At 34.2% G+C, this 23,305-nt stretch overlaps 1 protein-coding gene and 2 pseudogenes across 2 annotated transcripts; 1 reads left to right on the forward strand and 2 right to left on the reverse strand.

Moving 5' to 3' along the window:
- Nucleotides 1–5,149: 5,149 nt before the first annotated feature.
- Nucleotides 5,150–8,355, reverse strand: LOC120160401 (annotated as a pseudogene).
- Nucleotides 8,356–10,324: 1,969 nt separating this feature from the next.
- LOC120160410 (inorganic pyrophosphatase TTM1-like) lies at nucleotides 10,325–15,817 on the forward strand. 2 transcript variants are annotated; one of them, XM_039170830.1, is made up of 12 exons: nucleotides 10,325–10,463; nucleotides 11,489–11,856; nucleotides 12,249–12,363; nucleotides 12,494–12,689; nucleotides 12,835–12,948; nucleotides 13,076–13,249; nucleotides 13,539–13,733; nucleotides 14,239–14,361; nucleotides 14,431–14,543; nucleotides 14,729–14,849; nucleotides 15,168–15,437; nucleotides 15,573–15,817. In XM_039170830.1, exons 2-12 carry the CDS (start codon nucleotides 11,517–11,519, stop codon nucleotides 15,789–15,791), a joined length of 1,980 nt encoding a protein of 659 aa, XP_039026761.1. In that variant the 5' UTR covers nucleotides 10,325–10,463; nucleotides 11,489–11,516; the 3' UTR covers nucleotides 15,792–15,817. The 2 variants fall into 2 exon arrangements, with proteins under 2 accessions (XP_039026761.1, XP_039026769.1); XM_039170838.1 differs by lacking the exon at nucleotides 10,325–10,463 and adding an exon at nucleotides 10,737–10,801 and having other exon boundaries at nucleotides 11,486–11,856.
- Nucleotides 15,818–16,043: 226 nt separating this feature from the next.
- LOC120159826 lies at nucleotides 16,044–22,377 on the reverse strand (annotated as a pseudogene).
- Between the last annotated feature and the right edge of the window lie 928 nt (nucleotides 22,378–23,305).

The raw sequence follows: 23,305 nt of genomic DNA on the forward strand, positions 1-23,305 counted from the left end.
TTGTATAATTGGGATCTGGGACTGGAAGGCCTGGATGAGTAGAAGAGAAACTCAGCATATGCATCTTCCATGGCCTGCTGAAAACAACATTGTCACCCAATAGGGCTTATAGGGAAGGAACCAGCACCGTGGAGCCCCAACTGAGTAATGAGATTGGCTCTTTTGAAACCTTGAAAATGAAACGTGCTTAGAAATCCAACAACTGCTCACGTGCCCTGTTTTCAGCTTATTAATTAATTATATATAGAGATGGCTTTATGGGTCCATCCCAGATCAACAATACCAGTGAAGTTGTCCAAATGATAAATGAGAATATTCTTCTTTTTAAAAGATTCAAATTCGAACAATTACATCTATAAAATATATGTTTATTGTCAATAAACTACATTATAGAATGAAAATTGTTGATCTCTAATAAAAACTTCATCCACCACATAAAAATTAAGGTTTATGTTTTCTTCTTATGATTAACTAATTATTGAATGAAACAGAACTCAGAAGTGTGCAGTTATTTTAATTTTGATGAAACCGAAATTATCATATATTTTAGATATTTTTTTATTTTATATTAACAATATACTTTTATTCCACCAAATTTTTTTGAAATTTGTCCCTATCGTAAAATTATATATCCGTCTGATTTTAAGTGAGGTTCATTCTTTTGGTAATGCAGAAGAATCCGAAACTGGTGAAGCCCAGTGTTCACCAAAACCAGCATTGCCTAATGCCTGAAAGGTATGTAATTGTTTGGTTCGGGTCTCACGAGCCATGGTGAGGGTCAGGGTCCGGAACCTCCACTCAACTCGACCGAGACCTGTTGTTGTTGAGTTGGCCAACGGAGTGGCCGTCTTGGAACTGTCTAAATTGTTGGCTGTGTTGCCTAAAATTCCCTTCACCCCGCGTGCACGACAATGTGTCCCCACTCCATTGGAGCTTCCTAATGCGTGAATATGACTTTGTTTTTGTTATTGTCTGTATGGTTCACTATTAGGCTTTATTAATCTCTACAACAAAAATAATCTGTCAATTCTACAAATCTCGTGGTTTATAATATTTGCCCAAGGATTTGTCATTTCTCTACCTATAACAGTCATATACGTCAAGTAGGTTTATGATTGATTTAGTCTGGAATTTCAACCAACTTATGATTTCAATCAACACTCTTATAGACGCATCCTTTAATCATTGAGGTTGTTTGATTTATACGACATATTTGAATGATCTCAACACTTAAATTCTAAATTTATTTAGTGATTTTAATAGTAAAAAAGAATATTATTCTTTTTAAAGAATTTAATTTTAATAATCGCACAACCTGCAAAATGTGTACGCGTTGAGTTAAAAAAATTGATTGATCGAACTCTTCCATCGAAGTTTCAATAACAACACAAAACATATAATAACACAACATATAATTTGTTACGCTGAGTTCTGATAAGCATTTTCCCTGCAAATCCATCAAAAAGAACAAAGGAAGCAGTTTCTAGTTTCGTTTACCGAACCAGATGCCTGGTCTTAACTTGGAACCTGTTTGACAAGGATCTGATAGAGCTCGTTTGGCCTTGAATGGCGTATGTTTCCTCACTTCTTCGTCTTGTTTGTTTCTCATTGCCTCAAGCTTTTGTTTCTCCATTGATTTCTTCCCTCTCTTGTCCAAGAAACAACCCCTTTCGTCCTCCTCCTCACCGTCTTCATCATGCTTAGTGGTTTCACTTCCATGGCTCTGACGTCTTGGACCTGAAGAAGCATCAGACGCCATTGAATCATGATCGCTTTGATCATCATCATCGGCAGCAGCTTTTTCACTGCCACCGTCGTCGCTGCCGCCGTGTATGGGGGAACCAATATACATTGTCCACCCCGATTCACTGCTATGGGATTCTTCGACGGCTCCATATGCCTTGGAAGGCTCCATGTCAGGTTTTAGGGCAATTACAGGAGAAGAAAGAAGAAGACACAAGAATCAGGAGGATAATAGCGAAGGGTTTGATGGATGGGAATTGTTAATGAGTAAAGATGAAATTGAAGGATACGTATTTAGAGAAGGCATGAGAAAACCTTAATCCATCTCATTGTCAAACCAGCTTTGATCAAAGACACCTGGAAATCTACATTATATATATATGTACATTCACCACCTGGAAATCTATAGACCCATTAATTCTCTGACCTTGAGCTAAGCAGAAGACAGCTAAAAGGTGTCAAAAGAAAGTGAAATTTAGCATACAAAAAGTTCAAATAATGCCAATGTTTCTTAAATACCAAAGAACAAGAGTTGTTGGTTTTGCATATCTCATTATGGATTTGTTGATCGGTATGCTTTTAATACAACTTTTCATATAATTTTGCTCCTCATCTTTCTTGAAATGTATATTTTTGTGTTGTATCTTCTAGAGATCTTTATGTTAAATATTTGCTGTAGTATTTAAAATAAGAGTTTAGAATCATTTAGCGATATCAATGATAGAAAAATAAATATTATTTTTTAGAGGTCGTAGATTCGAACGATAAAAAAATTAAATTTTACTTTTTAGAGGTTGTAGATTCGAACAGATTAATGAGTAAAAAGGATTTTGAACATATATATACTTATAATTATCTCAATTATTTATGAAAAATGAGAATTTAGTTGAAGAATAGAGAATGAATTTGAGAAATTATTTAAATTTGAGTAAACTTAAATTTTGAGTTGAAATTTGATTATTTTGAATAGAATAAAAAAAATTAAAATGGCGTAAATTTTATGGTTCGTTAAGTAATTTGATTATTTTGTTGTTTATTTGGGTCTCTCAATTTCCTCTTGTTTTAAGTTCATCTTAATCCAATTATACCTATCTCAAAGAGTATATTTATAACTCCAAATCCTCTTTTGTAATAAAGTTACTCTTTTCATAATCCAATCCTTCAAATTTTTATTTTATTTAATTTGATCATTTGATTGTAATTCTTTACAAATTCTATCTTTTCATCAATACTTTATCCTTAAAATTTCTTCTTTAGAAAAATAACATTATAAATATATTATATAATTTTGAAAAATATTTGATTTAACAAATTACATTATAATTCTTATTTACATATATAAAAATAATTAGTACCATAACACTATAAATAATTATGTTTAAATTTGAAATGAAACTCGATCAAATATATTTTTTACTCAATTTTAAATTTCGTAAATTATATTCGACTCAAAAAAATAAACAAAATTTAAGTGATAAAATGATACTAATAAACTTGATTAATTTTGTTTTTCATTTGATTCAATCTGATAGAACATGACCCCTAATTCTTACCAAGAATGTGCATTATTACTAACAAACAGTGAAAAAAAATTCATATATATTTTTTTGTTGCCCTCCAGTTTCAAGGCTTCGTCTTAATTAATTTGGACCGACTCGGGTCGTACACCTGGTTTTGGTGGGTGAGTCTTCCAGCGGGAATTTTCTGCATACATAATGACTCAAACCCGATACCTTACTTAAGTGATATTAAGCTGCTTACCACTTGAAACTAATCCATTTGATAATTTTTTTTCATTTATAATATGATTTAAATGCAAAAATAGATGGGCCTCAATTTACAAAACAGTGTGATAAATAAAGGCTAGAGTGCATACCTTTCAATATTATTATCCCTTGATTCCCTCTGCTAAAACTTGAAAACTTTATTTTATTAGGGATAAAGAAATTAATATGAAACATAAAACAAAAAGGCAATTCAATTTTTTTTTCAAATATTTAATTCTGATTACTAAATAACCCAAATTAATGATAATAATAATAATAATAATAATAATAAAGGTAATATTGAATGGAGCAAAAGGAGTGTTGAAGCAGCCAAAATAGCTTTCGATGTCGGCTCTTCTGTCTTCCTCTAACATTGAAAGTGCCTGTCTTCTCAACAATTAGGATCTATGTCTTTTGTTTTTTTATCGGACGAGGAATATTTCAGTTTCTAATATTAATTGTGATTGATTATTTTAATTCAACTGAGACCAAATTTATTAAAGAATTGGCTGTTAAACGATTGCTCTGTTCGGCTGGATTATAGTGATACTGATCAGACCGGTAACTCGCCAAATTTACTTCTTGTATTCACTCTTGAAATGACCCTTTTTAAAAATAATAAAAATCTTTGGGTTATATATAAAAAATTTGGGAAATAATAATTTTAAGTGGAAAGGCATCGCTAGTTCATGTTAAACACGGTGAAGAAGTGATAATTAGTTGGTTTAGTAGGATAAGTTAATAGATCTTTTAAGGTTTGGGGTTCGAATCCTGATATTATAAATGAAATCGATTGAATTAAAAAATTATTTTTATAAATAAACATATATAATATCTGAGTCAGATTAATCGATGAAAATACTGATGACCAGAAAAAAAAAAGATATGAACAAGTGAGAGAACGTTGCATGAAAAGGGCACAAGAATTGTAAGCATGATTTGTGGTCATTCCGCCACTTTATTTTCAGGGTTTGTGGAATTATCAGACACCATGTCCCCATACGTTGCTATCTGTTTCTCGGTCATCTTCTTTACTTTCCCATTCCACAATCTCTTTCCTTTCTTACAGGGTTTGTGAAATTATCAGACACCATGTCCCCATACGTTGCTTTGTGTTTCTTTGTCATCTTCCTTACTTTCCCATTCCACAATCTCTTTCCTTTCTTACAGGGTTTGTGAAATTATCAGACACCATGTCCCCATACGTTCCTCTTTGTTTCTTTGTCATCTTCCTTACTTTCCCATTCCACAATCTCTTTCCTTTCTGTTTCTCTACTTGTATAATGAATGGCGTTATCTGATGCTTGTCAGAAGTCGAATTTATTTAATACTAAATTGAGTATTAAAATGTTCTATACTTTATAATTCTCAAGTAAAATCCCGATCTCAATCCTAAACCTCATCCTCAAAAATGATTAAATAACTAAAACAGTGAATATAAACATAATTTAGAAATCGATCCACTCTAAAATTATTACGTCCATTCTTTCTTTTTCTCAAGCTTCTACTAAAAAAATTAATTATATATCTTTATACAATAAAACTAACAGTTATTATTAGAATAGTTCAAATAATACAAGTATACAATCCAATAAAAAAAAATAAAGAGAACAAAAAATATTAAAAAATTATATCTGGGATGTAGGGGGAGATCAGATCTGGTCTTGAGTAACTCACAGATCATGAAGTTTAATAGGTATGACAAAAGAACAACTACCACAACTACTCCAAAAAGCTACGACTCTTCATTTCCCATAAATTCCACCTTTCGGACACCGTATCGTATTCGGATACGGATATGGATACAGATACAGGATATGATTCTTTAAATATATAGAAAAATGCATATGTATGCTCGATACTCACCCTCGAATCCGAGTACCGTAGGCAAAAGGACTACCATGTAACATTTTAATAAGGAACTGCTACTGCTTTCACTTCAGAAGTAATTCAAAACTCACGTTTATTAACAAGTTGCTGGACTGTGGATGATCAGATTGTAAGTTACCGGTTGAATGCCCTCTCCTCCTCAACCGAGTACCGGTATGATATCTCACTGTGAAAACTTCGAGATCAACTTTTCGACGTGATATATGATATCATCTATGCAAGGGCGAACGGTAGCCTGAGGCTGAAGCATCCAAGTCACGAATTGGTGAAGAGCTTCGGGATACAGCGGTTTAGGTCCGACTGGCCATTTAATTTGTGCATTTACAATGGCCAATTGCAGGCTTCCTCCAGATTCCCCAAGTGCATACTCAAATGGGGATACCCCATACCTGCAACAAATCACAATGAATGATTGTAGATAAAAGAAAATTGCTAACCACATATGCCAAAAAGGTTCGAAAACGGAGATCTTTATGTTAAAATATCATGAAAGAACTTCATCATTCTTTTTACCAATACGAACAGGCAACTTACGAAAAACACGAAGACCTGCAACTTTAAAACCAAATACTTAAATATACTCCAGAGATTTAGCCACAAGGAAAATTCCAGCCATAAAGGCTTCAAACACTTCTTTTACTATATTGTTTGAAGAAACTTAATTGACAAAACGAAGTGAATGTACAACAACAAAAGAGGTTTAAACGAAAGAAAACATTGTATAAGTATCAACTCTTACATTATCGCATATAAAGTGCACCCCAGTGACCAAATATCGGTTCGCTCATCAATATCTGCATGGCTCGGGCAATCCCACAACTCAGGAGCTCGGAATGGTGCTGCACAGTGCTCAGATGCCCATTCCTATATATGGAAATAAAAAACAACCATGATCATGGTAGAAGATGCATTAAGCTGTGATAGACAGAGATGAATATTATTTCAAATTTCTGCAGAAAATACAAGGATGACAACCATAAGCCAATGCAGTAAATTATTATAGCATTTAAAATCAAGAAAAAGAAATAGCATATTTTATGATGAAGATAACTAAACACATCATACAGATAAGCCAATTATGTACTTAACTTATAAATCATTTTATACATGTGTAAATACGTGTACGTTTGTTGGAAGAACATGAAGCATACAGATTTAAGGAACTAGAAGAGCTTGGGTTATTTTTCAGCAAAGATGAAAAAGAAGTTTCAAAGAACAGAATCTAATAAAACTGTTCAGTAATGAAGAAAAATAGAGAAGAAATAAGCACCTGAAGCTGTAGTGCCTCGGAACGAGAACGAATTTGCTTCCTTGCAGGACGAGCACTCCCAAAATCCATTAATATAGCAAGAGGTGATTCCCCTTTTCTGTGGGTTATAAGAACATTGCCAGGCTTGACATCGTTATGCGCATATGGAGGCTCGAGATTGTGCATATGTTGGAGTCCGGCACACAGCTGAGTAAATAATTAGGGACAGTCAAAATGCTTATAGCCATTTGTAATCAGTTATAGCATTAACATGAGAAAATAGAAGAATGCATCGGATCCACTGATAATAAGTGCCACATGGTTATCGATTAAATCTGTATGAGAACATGTTCAAAACTAAGATAGTTTTACTTACCTGCCGAAATATTTGAAGAACATCCGGGGTAGAAAAGAATTCGTTTTTTTGCACTCATGGCTTTGGAATTGTCCAGTAATGTTCCATCCAAATGAACAGGAAATAGTAAATATGCTTCGTGATTCCACGATCCTTGTTGTGTAGGCTAGACAATTGAATCAAATTGTTTCAGACAAATACAATTGCATGAAAAGTGATTTAATAAAAGAAGAAAAGCATCTTGAAGAATAGTTTCTTTTACACCGTAATTACAAAGAGATTCGAATAATTACCTTAACGGAAATGATAGCATGATCAAGAAGGGGAAGCAGATTACGGTGATTAAACAAGGATGAAACACGGATCTCCTCTCGAACCAATTCTAACTGTTCAGTATTCTGAATGAGAACCTTCTTCATTGCATAAGTTCCATCATCTACAAATGCAATCCGAGAACATTCATTCCGAAACCAGATTAATTTTCTCTTTGATCTAATGGAACAGAAATACTAAAATAACACATTAAAATCCGGAAGATGGCATAGCAAATCCATTTAAGATAAGAAGGGGCAAAATGCAAAAATCTGAAATCTGATAGGAAAGAAATCAAACCTTCACAAAACTGAAAACACGGTTGACTCAGTGCTTAAGTATGAAATTCTAGTCAAATGCCATAGTTTTACCAAAAGAAAAGAGATCAAAGATTCAACTGATCCGAAATTGTAATTATCAATCCAATTTTATCAGATTCCATATTCCATTTTCTGATCAATAAGCCAAACAAACCCAGAATTTTACCGTAAAAATTCGTTGGAAGTAACATAGAAGGTTTCAATATTCAGTGACACATGAATTCAGTTAGATCTCCACCCAATCCAAAGAAGAAAACAACAATGCACAATTTAGCAGAAACATGTAGCTAAACATAAGATTCAAACTAATTAGAAACTCAAAGCAATGAAGAATTAAGATTGAAAGGAATATCCAATGGAGAAACACCCAAATCATAATACCAGAGAGATAAGAAGGGTCTTTGACTTTGTTGGCTAAGCCACCGGATGAAGCAGAGGAAGAATCGGGGATGGATTCCTTGACCAGATAAACGTAAGCGAAGCCACCTTCACCCAACTGCCTCACGATCTTGAACCTGCTTTCGTTGATCCAAACGTCACCTCCCACATTCGTGGAGTCGTATAACGCATTCAGCCCTGAAAATGTACACCCCATTGTTTTCCCTTTTGCTTTTCAAACTCTGAGAACCTAAAAAAAATCCCTTTTTACACCATCAAAGATCTAATTTTTGGGGTGTTAGACTTGAGAAACGTGAAAATGTCGGATCTTAATAAGCTCTCCCCCCCCCCTTCCTTCCGCTCTTTGGGACATTTATTTTTAGTTAATTAGATTTCAACGTTTACAGCTTTCATATGCATGTCAACTATAAGTTAATTTTATTACTTTCGTATAAAATAATATTTATTCTAAATACTCTTAATTATTTGATAATTAACGCTCATCACTGGAGCCGCTGATGTTTAAAACCTTGATCTCTAGAAATAAAGACGATTATTTTAACCAATAAAATAAGTTGGTTCATGCTCATCAAACAATATTTAAATTATTCTCTTTAAAAATATAGTTAAATTATCAACACGAATAAAACCAAAATAATTTTTAATAGAATTACAATTAAAAATTTCACAGAATACATATTACATGTACACATTAGTTTATATCCTCAATTGAAAAATGCATACAATTTTATCAAAAATCTAGTCTAAATCCCACAATTTTTTCTACACCGTTTTATAATATTTTTAATTTAGGACACTTTTTTTAATAAAACATTAAAATATTTTTTCTTTAAGATTCGATACATACGTGTCAAACTTAGCAGGTGAATAGATAACCCTGCGAATATGTCATTTTCCTTGAATTTAATTATTTATGATTATGTGCCCAATAAGAACTAATTATGTTAAACTACACTTGTCCGAGATTGTCCCAAATCCATATCAAGTTTTTGTCCGAAATCTAGAAGGTGGCTGCCTAAGCAAGCAGCCTTCCTTTCTTCCTTTAGTTTATTGCAAATAACATCTATCCAACTCATCTGCTGTTATAGGGTTAACTACACGGATAATCACTTGTATTTATATTTTATCCACTTTTGGTCTTTAACTTTAAAAAATATAAGATTTAGTCACTTTTGTTTCTATTTAATTAAGATGTAGTCGCTTTTGTTTTTATTTAATTAAGATGTGATCACCCTGAGTTAACTTACATTAATAGTAGTTAAATATTTTGATATAATCACACATTTGATTCATGTTATTTACATATTCTCTCAATTTAGTCTTAATTTTATATAATGTTAAAGGTCAGATTCTCATTTTAGTCTATTTATTATGCTTAATTTTGTGTTTGTTGTTTTTTAAAAGGTAAAATACATTCTTAAATATTAAACATTGACCATATTTCTGTTTTGATCATTGAGTTATACAAAGTTAAAATTATAGTACTAAAGTTTTCTAATTCATTTTCTAGTCATCAAACCGTTAATATTTTAATACAGTTTATGATGTAATCTTTTTCTTTGTAAAAAGGTCTTAAAATCTTTTCAATTATCATGTACAACAATGTTTACCTTTTATCCCCCATTTTCTTCTCAGTAATTTTGTTTTTCCCAAAATTCATTCAAAATCCATGAAAATCAAGTCAAAATTTTAATTTTTTTAATGCTCAAATCTCTGACGATAATGGTCTGATGAAATTAGTTTCATAATATATTATTTTTCTTATCGAAAGCATGTTTCTTATTGTTTAAATTTTTGGTTGACTATGTCCAAAACCATTAAATCTGACAAAGTTTTTATCCCTCTAAGAAAGAAAGAGATAAGTGTTAAAGTTTTGTTAATTTTATAAATCTTTTGATAAAATTAAATTTATAAACGATAATAAAACAAATTTATAAGTGTTTAGAGTGACCAAAGATGTAAGAGAATGTGATATAATGATAGTTGATAAACAATATAATTAGACTTATTGTATCATGTACATCATTCAAATAAATCTTGTTGTTAACAAACTAATATAATAGATATAAAAATAAGAATAAATTGAGAAAATATGTAAATAACATGGACCAAATGTGTTATTATATCAAAATATTTAACTAATGTTAATGACAGTTAACTTAAGGTGACCATATTTTAATTAAATAAAAACGAAAGTGACTATATCTTATATTTTTTAAATCAGTGACCAAAAATATATAAAACACAAACATAAGTGATCGTATGTGTAGTTAACCCGCTGTTGTATATCTGTGTCTGCTTAGCAATCACGAGAATCTTAAGCGCTTCTTCGCCTTTTACATAAAAATCCCAGTAACTTGAAGTCCATCTTTTTTCCTGGTCTTTTAAGTTTGACTGCAAAGTCCTCAACACTAAAGACTGAGATAAAGGTATGATCTTTATGCTATGATTCTTGGGAATTGGTTTAAATTTGATCTTTTGTTTAATGTTTGTTGTTTTGGATTTTGGGTATTTTGGATTGATGTTTATTTTGTTGTTTGTTGTTGAATTTCATGGATTTAATCCATAGGAGCTTGAAAGTTCAAATTTTTTATGGATGGTTTATAGTCTTTTTGAGATTTCAATTTGGACTTGTTTGCTGTGTTTCTTCAATCAAGAGCACCAATGGACACCATGCTTTGATCGTATTTTTAATTGCTTTTTCTTGGGATAATTTCTTATATTTATGAAATCAGTGCACTTCAACAGAGACTTTTTATTACCTGAACAAATTGATGATTAGTGATGCGTGAAGAAGCGCCCTAAACTGTCTGAAACTTTGGCTTAGCTTTTGATGTTTGGTGATTGAACAACTTACTGCTTAAATTTTACTGCAATCTTGAATCATATTTGTTCAGTTTGTAGGGTATGTGAATATATCATGTAGATATAGATATAGACAGGACATGAAGAGCATAAAAGAAAGAGGACCTAGTGTTCTTAAATCTGGTGAAGGGGTAAACATTTTTCTGGTCAGAAAAAAGACTTTAATGTATTGCAAGTGTGGGAACTTAGAAAGATATATGACGGTTCGGTTTATCTTTGCTGGTTTAAATGTTACCATTACATGAGCTGCTGATTCTTGTATAATATGGGGCCTGTATTATTGGTTAAGATCCTTTGTTTCACTATTCTATAACTGGTCCATGTGCGTTTCAGTTTGTTCATATTCCAAACTTGTGTCTTTTTCGTATTTTCCCTAGTCCTCCTAGATTTTTTACCACTTCATATTTCTTAAAAGTTGTTGAAATTTCGGCAACATGTTACCTTATATTTAAATTTCAGGAGTCCTGGACTTTTCACCCTTGGTGTGTAAAAAGTCATGATCCCACCACAAGAAAACTCCGTGATTTTATCGCATTTCATCCTTATTGCTATGAAAATGTATATCTGACAGTTGCATCTGTCAATGCAGCTGCATAAAGAAGTTTACTAATCTTTTAATGGCTCATGATACCTCTTCTGTTGCCGAATCACCTCGACGTCGTTCTGGTCTTCTGCGAGACCAGGTGCAGTTGACTAAACGAAAGGACTGTGATCGCTATGAGATTGTTCCGATCGAAGATAAACTGTCGTTTGAGAAAGGTTTCTTCATCGTAATTCGTGCATGCCAATTATTGGCTCAAAAGAATGATGGATTGATTTTAGTTGGAGTAGCTGGACCATCTGGAGCTGGAAAGACTGTGTTCACAGAGAAGGTGCTCAACTTTATGCCTGGCATAGCCGTCATAACCATGGACAACTACAATGATGCTAGCCGAATTATTGATGGGAACTTTGATGGTAACATCTAAAATTCTTCACATTTTAGAAGAACTTTTATGTAAGGGCATCCCATCGTTAATTATGTTGCTTTATTTCTATATATGATAAAAATGGATGCCACCCGATATTGCTTTCTGACATTGGATGATTTACAGCATATGCTTTTAAGAGCTTTTATATTAGGAGTTGTTTTACTGCTTGAAGAATCATTTTAGATCTTTCGGTCAACATTTTAAACTGGTCCCATTGCTAACCTGAGTGTTTGGTATATCTAATACCGATGCCTTACCATGTGGCACGCATTGCGCCAATGTGTGGGATCCATTTTCGTTACTAGAAAGATTTTTGTATTGCAATGACTGGAGGAGGATGCATGGCAAAGATCTAATTATTGTTGCATTATGATACAGACCCACGGCTGACAGATTACAACACACTGCTTGAAAATATTCACGGTTTAAAAGCTGGGAAACCTGTTCAAGTTCCAATATATGACTTCAAGTCTAGCTCTCGCATAGGATACAGGTTGTCTCTCTTAATTTCTTTTTTCTACCTGCTAGGAAGAAAAGAAATGAGAAAAAGGAAGGAAGGGTTTTACAGATGGAAATGAATAATATGCATGTTCTTGATCTAGTTTTATTCATTACAATTACAGGACACTTGAAGTGCCTAGCTCCCGCATTGTGATTATTGAAGGAATTTATGCCTTAAGTGAAAAAGTACGGCCTTATCTAGATCTCCGTGTATCTGTCACTGGGGGAGTTCACTTTGACCTTGTCAAGCGAGTTTTACGAGATATCCAACGTGTTGGCCAAGAGCCTGAAGAAATTATCCATCAAATCTCTGAAACGGTTTCTTTATCTTACCTAATTTACTTAGGTGTCTGGTTTAGCTGTTTTCTGGAATCATGCATAGTTATAGCCTTGAATTCTTTCATCAAATGTCCCTAAACCTAAGAGTAGTTAAAGTAGTTATCATGTACTTCCTTTCACGCAGGTATATCCCATGTATAAGGCTTTTATTGAGCCAGATCTCGAAACAGCTCATATTAAAATCATCAACAAGTTTAATCCATTCACTGGATTTCAGAATCCTACTTATATTTTGAAGGTCAAGCTCTAACTCCGATATTTCTATTTCAAAGTACATGGTTGTATGTTCCTTATTGTAGTACTATTTTCTTTCCTCAACCTTACGGTCCTTAGTCCTTACCGCTGACTGTTTTCTATCATTTTAGTCTACAAGGTCAGTGACAGTGGATCAAATTAAGGAAGTCATATCTGAGGAATACAAAGAAAGTCTAGAGGAAACATACGACATTTTTCTTCTACCCCCGGGTGAAGATCCTGAAGCATGCCAGTCGTATCTAAGGATGAGGAACAGGGATGGAAAATACAATCTCATGTTCGAGGTTGGGTTTTAGTTTCTAAGCATTTTAAAAATTCTTAACAAGAATCTAGTGGCATTTGCATAGTCTAAAACCGCTTTCTTCTTTATATCAGCAGTGAGATGTTTGAATCATCTTTTTGTTAGACTCTCTCTCTCTCTCACAAAAACATCCTTGCCTATGGCGAAAGTGTCGCTTGGGTGTTTGATTTGCCTTTTAACTCTTGATTTTTAGGATTCTGCTTAATATTCTTTTAAGATTGACCAAAAGGTGGTATATTTTAAGGCTTATAACCAACTTGCATGGTTCTCAGGAATGGGTTACTGATAGTCCCTTCATAATATCACCAAGAATAACTTTCGAAGTTAGTGTACGCCTTCTTGGAGGACTAATGGCTTTAGGGTATACAATCGCGGCCATCCTGAAAAGAAGTAGCCATGCCTTTTCTGGTGATAAGGTGACCGTGAAGATTGATTGGTTGGAGCAACTCAATCGCAAATACGTTCAGGTATCACATCCTTAATACATGTATATCATTTGTCATGTTTTATTTATCCGGTTCGTGTCATCTTTTGCCTCTTTTCTTTCTCTGAAACATGTGTTTGGACTTTAATTATGACATTCTTTTCCCTGATTAGTATTATGTATTTGGTTATGGCAACGTGCAATTGCTATTCTTTGTTTGGTAAATGAAGAAAACACTGCAGTAAAGAGAACCAACAGGAACTGGACTAGTTCTCCATTGACAACAAGTCTAACAAAATATCGAACAAGTAGCTATAATTTCAAAAGGGATAACTCTTCTCCCTCAAAAGCCCTTGTCCTCGAGCTCACTACTGATCTATAACAGGACCGGAACCCGCTTCCCATTGAGTTTTCAGCTGAATAACTCAATGAATTATGGTGAACTGATTTTGTCACTGCCTTGCAATATAAAGCATTGATTGGGTTGTTTCTGAGGACTTATTAAATCTTTGTTGCACAACGTGTAATGTTTATGTTGTTTGTACAAGGTGCAAGGTCGAGATCGTTTGTATGTTAAATATGTTGCTGAGCAGCTGGGCTTGGAAGGTTCATATGTTCCTCGTACTTATATTGAACAAATCCAGTTGGAGAAGCTTGTAAATGATGTTATGGTATGATTCTTCAAGTTGATTGTCGATTTTTGAGTCCTGTAGTCCTGTTGACTCGAGAAATATACGCAGGCATTGCCAGATGATTTGAAAACGAAACTTAGCATTGATGATGATTTAGTTTCAAGTCCTAAAGAAGCCCTTTCTCGGGCCTCTGCTGATCGGAGGATGAAGTATCTCAGCCGGTAATTTTTCTTTTAAGCTACATTTTCTCATGTCTTAAAATTTACTGGTAAATAGGGTAACCGTGTCTGTTTTCCATCTCTTCTGCTTAAAGATCAATATAAATTGTTGCTATTTTTATTTGCGAAAGCACTTATCCTGATCGCAATAAAAGTCACCTATGAAATTCATTTATTTGGTGCATCAGTATCTCACAATCGTACTCGAACCAACGGGACAAGAATTTGCCAAAGCTGACAAAACTTGCTATTAACAGTAGAAGGTTTGATGGAAGGGCACCAGAGTTGCCTTCTCCAGCGGTGAATCCGGTGAGTACATGGTTTTCTTTATCCATTGTGAAAAAATATTTTATCTTTCTGGTTGTTGGAAAATTTTAAAGTTAACAAAAACCTGGCAACCTCCTCTTATCTTCCTCTTCAAGAAAAGAAAATTTATGAGATTTTTACAAAAGGGTCCAAAATATATTTACAAACCCAAAACCTCTCGATCAAATATATATATATATATATATATCGGTCTGCCGTAATAATGTTTGATTATTTTTTTGTTTGGATTGCTTAAAATGATTCTCTTAATTTCTTGAATGGCATTGAAATGTGGTGTCCATTATCGAACCTGTGTTTTAGGGAGTCGTTACACAACTCTCGGAGCAAATTTCAACTCTGAATGAAAGGATGGATAAGTTCACTTCGAGTATCGAAGAACTAAATTCCAAGGTCTCTACAAGGAGTATTTCGGCTAGCCAGCAGAATTTAGCTGTGCAGGCAGAAGCCTGCAATGGTTCTTTACCGACTTCTCTTTTTGTGTCCGGCTTGGGTAATAATTCACTCGGTTCATTGTTGCCTCATTCTTCATCTTCTTCTCAGCTGGCTAGAGAATCCCCACTCATGGAAGAGGTACATACAAGCTTCATGTCACACTTACCCTTTCGTTTTGTTTTCCTTAAAAGTCCGACCTTTTTACTAGAATATGATACACTAAGTTACTGTTTCATATTATTGGTTTTTACGGTACCATCAATGATCATATAGGTCCTAGTTATCGCAAGAGCGCAACGCCAGATTATGCATCAGTTGGACAATCTAAGCAATTTGCTACATGAATACCGAGGAGAAAGATGTCGCCAAGAAAGGGTCGAGAGATCGAACAAAATGATCAGTGTTGAGACCATCGGCGTTCCACTGATCCTTAGCCTAGCAATAGGTGGTTTAGGAGTAAACTTGTTTAGGAGCCTGACATCCCAAAAGTAACACCATCACTACCATTTTTAACGTTACAGAGGACTTATTATTGCTTGTGGACTCTGGACTCTAGAGGGTTAACACACTTCTGGTCGTTTGGTATGGCAAAATTGTAAATATTGAGAAAATAAATATGAAATTCTGAAACTACTGATTATATATATGCTGCTATTCTTATATGTCATGTTCATGAAAGCAGAACGTGGAATCTCAACAACAAAACTTGTGTATATATCACAAACGCAACATTTTCGTTTTGGTTTAATAAACAAGGGATGATGTGAGCTATTAAATGTCCGCGACTATCTGGCTATACTTGGCCTTTATCTTTTCTTGTTCCGCGGAGTCTAGTTCGCCTTTGGTCGGCTTGGTAAGAACCAACACAGCATGTCGGTCTCTTGGTAGCTCCTGCGGTTGCAAGATCCTGAAACGACAGAAAAAACTAATCAAACAGGGTACATCGAGACCGCATATAGCTGGTATATACGAGTATGTTTAAGGTTGGAATTCCAGGATGTACGGACCGAATTGGATGTCAATATAGACTACAACCAAGAGTCTTTGTTAACTTAGAGAAAATCGAACATAGAGTCATAGCTATACCCTTTTGTTTGCAGAACATAATAATGCCATCTCTAATAAATAAAGAAATAAAATGAAATGGAAAACTCGAATAGACTAGGCCGTGTTACTATAAAGGTGCAGCGAAAAATAACATTGAAGTTTCAAAGTAGGTAATTAGGGTATATGGACTCTGATAGTCAAGCATGATAAAAACTAGAAGCATTCAATGCCACCAAAATTATACGGCAAAAAAGAGGAGGCCCGAAGCTTACTTCTTTTGAAGGAACATAAATATAGGGAATATCAGCCTCTTCACATAGGATCGGAACATGAGTTATGACATCAATGGGAGATATGTTTCCGGCTATAACACACAACCTGCATCAAGTACAAAAAGACCAAAGCGTTTCTGCAATTAACATTTGAAGTTAAACTACTTTTCCTAAATTCAAAATTTAGATTGAATAGAAGAGAATGTTCTTCAATTCATCAATCGGTAGCAGTCAGGCTGCCAAAACAAGCAATATCCGTCTGTCTGTCTGTGTGTGTGTCAAATTATTACAGTTTCCTTCTCATCTATGCAGTCCCAAACTCTGAATATGACATAAAAGACATCATTTACAAGCACACTCGAGAAAAAGCCAAGGTTAGAGTTTACTTGATGCATGCAAAAGTAGTTGAAATCAAATTCTTGTTTAGAAACTTTATCAAACAAGCTTAGAGCAATTAAGTGATTAAAGTAATTAGATCAAGTAAAATTTACAAATTTCTATGGCTTCCCCTCACTCTATATTCCTTTTTTCTCAGTGCTCGCTTGGCTTCTTTCGATGCAGCATAAATGCTGAAATCAACACACTTTTGAACCGAAACTTAGCAATTTATAAATTTGAACACTGACATTAAAACAGGTAATGAATTACTGGTTGTAGAAAACAGACTGTAGAAAACAGACAAGTCTGTTATTTTATTCTTATTTCATTCAGTAGAGCATATTACATATTTATATACAAATTATGCCTCTAAACTAGGAAACTCTAAGTTAGGAAAGATACTAATCCTAGGAGATGTAATCCTCTGAAAAAAGGATTGAAAAACAGAGAATAATTACAGAATCTCTTAATTTAAGGGATTGAACAGTTCATTTCTATAATTCCTACACTCCCCCTCAAACTGGTGTATATATGTTGTATATACCCAGTTTGAATGACAGCTCATCAAAGGTCACTCGTGGAAGGGCTTTGGTGAAGATATTTGCTAGCTGTTTCTTCGTCGGAATGTACTGCAGTTTTGCAACTCCATTGTTGACCTTCTCGTAAATAAAATGTATGTTTATCTCAATGTGTTTCGTTCTATCATGTTGCACTGGGTTTTTTGCTGTACTCATAGCTGATTGACTATCACTAAAAATCTCAAAATTCTTCTTGTCATCTAAGTCTAGTTCTATGAGCAGTCTTTTAATCCATATTCCTTTACATATTCCGAGAGCCATTGCTCTAAACTCTGACTCAGCACTACTTCGAGAGACAACGACTTGTTTCTTACTTCTCCAAGTCACCAAATTACCCCAAACGTAGGTACAGTAGCCACTAATTGACCTTCTATCAGTTAATTCACCTCCCCAGCTTGCATCCCTATAAACCTTCATTGTCCTGTCTTGATTTCTTCTAAATATAAGTCAAGCTCCTGGGGTAAACTTCAAGAACCTTAGAATTCCGTTAACAACTTCCAAATGTTCTTCTCGAGGATCACTCATATGTTGGCTGACAATGCTCACTGAGTATGCAATATCAGGCCTGGTCAGTGAAAGGTAGATCAACTTCCCAACTAACCTTTGGTAGGTTTCCTTGTTTTCTAGATTTCCAGTCCTTTCCTTGCAAAATTTCAAGCCTGGCTCCATTGGAGTTTCAACTGGTTTGCAATCGAGCATCCCAGTTTCTGCAATAAGATCCAAAATATACTTACGCTGGTTTATGACCAGCCCTTCCTCGGACCTTGCAACTTCCATACCTAGGAAATACCTCATACTCCCTAAATCCTTGGTTTCAAACTCCTTTGCAAGATTCATCTTTAGTTTTCTATTTCTTCTATATCACTGTCAGTTATAATCATATAATCTACATAGATAATTATGAGGGTTATCTTACCACTCGGTGTAATTTTTCTGAATAATGTGTGATCCGCTTGGCTTTGTTTGAAACCATTCTGTGCCATAGCCTTAGCAAACCGATCAAACCAAGCCCTGAGAGACTGTTTTAAGCCATATAAGGATTTATAGAGCTTGCACACAGTTTTCTTAGTGACCTTTCCTTCTAATCCGGGGGGACTTCCATGTATACCTCTTCTTCAAGGTTCTCATTCAGAAAAATATTCTTTATGTCCAGCTGATGCAATTTCCAGTCCATGTTAAGCTACTGATAACAATATTCTGAAGGTATTCAATTTTGCAACCAGTGTAAAAGTCTCATGGTAGTTGATGCCATAGGACTGAGAAAAGCCTTTAACAACCAGCCTTGCCTTGTATCTTTCCACACTCTCATTCGAATGATATTTGATTGTGAATATCCACCTGCATTCAACAACTCTCTTCCTTTTTGGAAAATATGTCAAACTCCATGTCTTATTCTTTTGCAACGCTTTTATCTCCTCTTCCATAGCCTTTTTCCACTCAGGAGATTGAAATGCTTCTATCATATTTCTTGGGATTTTCACACTGTTAATGCTGGCAGTGAAGGCCCTGAAATTAGACTGTAATTTCCCATATGCAACATACTTATTTATGGGATGAGCAGTGCATTTTCTTACCCCTTCCTAATAGCAATAGGAAAGTCATCAAGATCAACAATAGTAGCCTCTTGGTAACCATCATTACTTTATGTTTCAGCTGCAACAGGATCCGAATCTGGTTCTTGGCAAATGCTAGGTTGACTGATTTCTTCAGTAACATCTTTCCTTCTTCTTGAGTAAACACTGAGTTATTTCGGTTGGGGAGTTAAGGTTTCAGGGTCATTATTAGGTGCATTTTTGGTAGTGGTGGAAGGTATTTTGCACAGACTAGAGTGTTGAGATAAGGAGGAAGGTAATTCATCAGAGTTATTTAGGTTATTCCCATCACCCTCACTAGGAACTGGGACAGTGCTAGCCGGCTTTGGAGAGACAATAATAGGTAAATAAAGGATAAGCTGTAAAGATATATCGGTTTAAACAGGCTGAAATTCCTTGTAACTCTCCCCCTGAATTTATGTTCCTGAAAAATAAGGTTGGTTTTAAAAAAAATGTAACATCAAAGGAGACATAGGTCTTTTTTATAGAATGTGAGTAACACTTGTAACCCTTCTGACTCGAAGAATAGCCCAAGAATACACACTTTATGGACCTAGGATCTAATTTCCCTCTGTTGTGGATATGAAAAAAGGTTGTACACCCAAACACCCAAGGAGAAAGACTTGAGTTTAAATGTTTAAAATGGGGATAATGTTGAAACGGAACCTTAGTAGGAATTTTGAAATCTAAGGTCTTACTTGGCATTCTATTGATGAGGTAAGTGGCTGTAAGAAGAACTTCCCCCCAAAGATACTTAGGAGCATTAGCAGCAAACATAAGAGACCTAATAACCTCTAGAAGATGTCTATTTTTCTTTTCTGCTACCCCGTTTTGTTGAGGTGTGTTGACACAAGAAGTAAGGTGAACAATGTTCTTTTCCTTAAAGAAATACCCAAGAGTTTTATTCAAATACTCACTTTCATTGTCACTCCTTAGAATTTTGATTCTTGTGTCAAATTTGGTTTCAACTTTTTGATACAAACTTTTAAAGAGATACTCAACCTCAGACTTTTCTCTTATTAAGAATACCCATGTCCTAGAGTAATTGTCTATAAAAGACACAAACCACTTATACACATAAATACTTTTGACAAGACAAGGGCCCCAAATGTCACTATGAATGATGGAAAAAGGTGTTGTTGGTTAAAATTTGGCTGCAATATATGGTTTTCTGGTGTGTTTGGCTATTTGACAAATTTCACAGGAAAAAAAAGATGGATTTTTATTTATAAATAAGTTCGGTAACATTTTGGAAAGATAGCAAAAATTAGGATGACCTAATCTAGAGTGTCATAACATAATTTTATTGGTATTGAGATCAGAAGATAAAATTGGTTTCCTAAGAGCATTGGATAAGGCATGATTATGAGATGCTTTACCTCCAAGGGTGTACAGTCCTTTGCCCAACCTAGCACTGACAATCACCCTCTTCTAGCCATGTGCCTGAAAAATGCAACCACCAGTACCAAACACAACATTACAACTAGAATCTTTAATTAATTTGCTATTTGACAACATATTGCATGCAAGTCTAGGTACATAGAGGACATTATGAAGTAGTAGATTTTTGTTTAATGTTACAGAACCACTCCCTTTGACTGTAGTGAGAGATCAATCTGCTATTTTGATAGAAGCTAATAAGCTGCTTTCACTATATTCCTCCAAGAGATCAATATTTCCTGTCATATGATCTGATGCACCCGAGTCTATTATCCATTGAACCGAGGAAGCATATGGATTATTTTCATCAGTAGTAGTATAAGTCACATTGGTAGGCTTGGCTGTCATACTGCTCAAAATCTGCTGCAGCTCATCCTCTATCTGTTTCTTGTTAAAACTGCTTGAGGAATCATCTTGAGAGGCAATATGGGCCTCCTTTTGAAATATGGACCGTGTGGGCTGTCAATCAGTTGGTTTTTCGTGTAGCTTCCAACATTGATCTATCATATGGCCTGGTTTCTTACAATGTTCACACCAGAGGCGATTTTTCCTCTGCTGCTCTGAAAATCTGAAATCTAAAAATCAGATTGAGAGGGGCTGGTCTGGGAAGTGATTTTAGATGCTAAGGGATCTGGATTAGTCATATAAAAAAGAGTTAAACAAGAATTGATTTAAAGAGAAGCAGAAATCGGATTGATCGCTCTGCTCTGATACCATGTAGAAAACAGACTGTAGAAAATAGACAAATCTGTTATTTTATTCTTATTTCATTCAGTATAGTATATTACATATTTATATACAATTTATGCCTCTAAATTAGAAAACTCTAAGTTAGAAAAGATACTAATCATATGAGATGTAATCCCTTGAAACAAAGGATTGAAAAATAGAGAATAATTATAGAATCTCTTAATTTAAGGGATTGAACAACTCATTTCTATAATTCCTACACTGTCACTCATATTATGTCATAACTCAACATATTTTACCCGAACTGGACGAAGAGCATAAGATATCATATATTCAGATAATCATGCTCAATATTTAAGTCCAAATATTTGTTGGAAAAAAGTGTTGCACATGAAAACTTCCGTACAAGAGAAAAATCCGGATAGCAGAGGTGTTAAGAATCCTTCACTTAAACTTATTTTGGCATATCCGATCGTAAATATGCTTTTAAAACATGCTTGAAAATGGACAACAGGAAAGCATATACATAGAATCTGAAAAAAATATTATATATATATACCCTTTATGACCACGACAAATGCTTTTAACCACTTCCTTTACTCCTCTCTTCAGACACTTGTTCTCAACAGCTACATCAATAAAAACAATACATTCTTTAAATATTCATACACCACCAAAAATCCCACTATTAGAGCTTTGGGTTTCACTGTTTATGGCCAAAATAACCAAAAGAGCTATAAATTATTCCATTTTTTTTCTCAAGTAACTCATTATCTGTTTAAAATACATAAGTAAGAACTTATCTTTTGATTTACACTGAATAAATTCTTGCTTCAAGTGAAAGAAAGTTTCAAGATAAAAGTTTATTGAACCATTAAAGGTTTAAATTTTTTCCCCAAAACATTGCACCATTAAAAAAATAAAAATCCCCAATGATGATTATACCTTAGCGGATGAGCTTGAGGGTTTTCTTGCAGAGCTTTTTGCCGGCAAGTGGCTTTGCAAAGGGAGCAATAACTAACATCTTCTTCCTTTCCTTCTCCTTCCGTCGTGACTTCTCTGCTTCACTATCACTTCCCATTTCTCTCTTCTCCTTCTTTTCTCTCTTTTAAGATAGACAAAGCACTTTAAAAAAGAAAGGGAATTTATAGGGTTTTTAAGTTTTAATAATTAGGTGATCAAAACAGAAACGAAGTAATAGATATTGATTAAATAGGTAATTTACCCTAATATAATTCTAGCCCGTATAAATATATGAACCCTAAAACTCAATGGCTTTAACCTATCTTTACAAAATTGGGCCTAAATTGCAATTAATCTAAATCATGTAAGCTTTTATCTTCATCTAAAATTGGACCTAAATTGCAATTAATCCAAATATATTTTTTTATGAAACGAAAATAAACGGTAAAATTGACTCAATAAGCCATGCGAGTAAAAAAACTTAGCCTATTAACATATCTTTAAAATTAATTTGGGATTTTATGATAAATAGTACAATATAAGATAAATTCGTTAAATTCATATGACCAATTTGTCCAAATAAATTTTTATATCCGAATTTGTCACGAGGTGATAAATTCAAAAAATATAATTCTTATTAAAATTTTGTTATATCTAAATAAAAAAAATTAATAAAAAATTATATTTATTTACTACAACAAATGTCTGAAATCCAACTGCGAAAAGAGAAGAAAAACTGATGCCACGTAGGATGAAACGTGATTGGAATGGGGCCCGGTCCGACAAGATGGTGATGCGTCAATTGTTGTTGAGACATACAAAACTGGTGATGCAGTTTTGCATAATGCGAGGGGGAGGGTCCCCACCCCCACAGCCCATGAAGTGTCGTTTTGGAGGTTATTCACCCAAACAATAAAGGGAACTCGGCATTCGCTCCCAAACTAGTTCCTCGCTTAGGCCAACAACATTGTTCATCAAACAAATTTTATTTTATAAATAAGTGACATCTTAGATTGTTATGTATAAAAGTAGGGTGAATTAAAATA

Source organism: Hibiscus syriacus, unplaced genomic scaffold (assembly GCF_006381635.1).
Source record: "Hibiscus syriacus cultivar Baekdansim isolate YM2019G1 unplaced genomic scaffold, ASM638163v2 tig00002847_pilon, whole genome shotgun sequence".
NCBI classification, from domain to species: Eukaryota; Viridiplantae; Streptophyta; class Magnoliopsida; order Malvales; family Malvaceae; genus Hibiscus; species Hibiscus syriacus.

Excerpts from the sequence above, each read along its gene's own strand:
- LOC120160410 (XM_039170830.1), top strand. The coding sequence starts at position 11,517 with ATGGCTCATGATACCTCTTCTGTTGCCGAATCACCTCGACGTCGTTCT. Across the intron at positions 12,690-12,834 it reads TCCATCAAATCTCTGAAACG|GTATATCCCATGTATAAGGC; the intron begins GTTTCTTTATCT and ends CCTTTCACGCAG. Across the intron at positions 14,850-15,167 it reads CTTCTCCAGCGGTGAATCCG|GGAGTCGTTACACAACTCTC; the intron begins GTGAGTACATGG and ends CCTGTGTTTTAG.